General features: G+C 59.5%; 1 protein-coding gene across 1 annotated transcript in view; it reads right to left on the bottom strand.

Moving 5' to 3' along the window:
- Positions 1–964: 964 nt before the first annotated feature.
- Positions 965–1,111, bottom strand: part of Tco025E_08789 (surface protease GP63) — a gene marked incomplete at both ends in the record, with an annotated part of 1,656 nt that continues 1,509 nt past the window's right edge. The window contains one exon of the mRNA XM_029375629.1: positions 965–1,111. This exon is cut by the window's right edge and continues 1,509 nt beyond it. Within this exon, the coding sequence (XP_029224269.1) occupies positions 965–1,111 (147 nt within the window).

The raw sequence follows: 1,111 nt of genomic DNA, 5'->3' as shown, positions 1-1,111 counted from the left end.
GTATAAAAGAAAAACATTAACACTCCTACGTGGCTACACTTCAAAAAAAAACAAGGGGGGAGGGCCAAGCGAAAAAAAACAAACCTCGGCTTCTTTTATTTTTATTTTTATTTTCCATTGCATCCAACGAATACCCACACACGCGACGCGCAACTTGCCTTCCTACTACCCGTGGCGCTCTTCAGCAGGCGACGCATGTTTTAGCCACTTCGCCGCTGGGAGGCCAGAGGCGGTGGTTGTAGAGAAACCGCCTCACTCTTACACCTTACGGCCGCCTGCCCCGTGAGAAGAGCGTGGCGGCATTGTTGCCCTGCTGCGCGGTGCTTTGCGCCCGGCCGTTGCGGCTGCGGCTCAAAGCGGCACCATCGCCGCCGCGGCGGTGATCGTGGCGAGGAGGAGCATGCTGAAGCGACCGGCCACAGCCGCACCGCCGTCGGGACCGCCCCTCGGGGGACCAGCGGGGGCCTTTTCGGGGTCGTCTTTCGAGTCCTCCGGGGTGACGAGGCTGCTGCCGTTGGCGGCGATGGTGCACACCTCGGCGTACTTGGGGCACTTTAGCTTCCCGCCCTCCAGATGATCATTTCCCACCACCGTGACTTCCTTTCCCTCGGGGCATGGCACAGGCTCCTTGGCGCCGAGGTACTTCACCTTCACTGCGCCGCCCTCACACAACACCTGTGCGCACGCCCCCGCGATTTTCTTACCGCCGTCGCCACCCTTGACCTGCAGCGCTTCCGCATCCAGGCACCACGAGCCAGTGCCAGTCAGCGACCCAGGGAGGGTTTCCGCAGTTGCGCCTGTACACGTGTTGGGCGTTTCCCCAGTCAATATGTCATAAAACGACGTCGAAATAACAGGGCAGACGTCCTTATAGTACAAGCTCCCCTTGGACTCAACGATGTGTCCGGTGCACGTCCCGACGTGACGGCGGTCAGAGGAGCAGCGGAACGTCGCTTTGTCCTCCTTATTGCAGAACATGTGAGGGTACCTGGTGGCGAGGTTCTTGATATCCACGCACTTCTTCTGCAGGAACTCGCAGCCGACGTTCTTGCCCCAGCTCATCAGTTCCGCCATGCTCCAATTTGCGCGGTAGTAGCCGAGGTCCGCAAAC

Source organism: Trypanosoma conorhini (assembly GCF_003719485.1).
Source record: "Trypanosoma conorhini strain 025E chromosome Unknown Tco_14.4_contig_00876, whole genome shotgun sequence".
NCBI classification, from domain to species: Eukaryota; Euglenozoa; class Kinetoplastea; order Trypanosomatida; family Trypanosomatidae; genus Trypanosoma; species Trypanosoma conorhini.
This window is presented reverse-complemented; position numbering and strand designations above follow the sequence as displayed.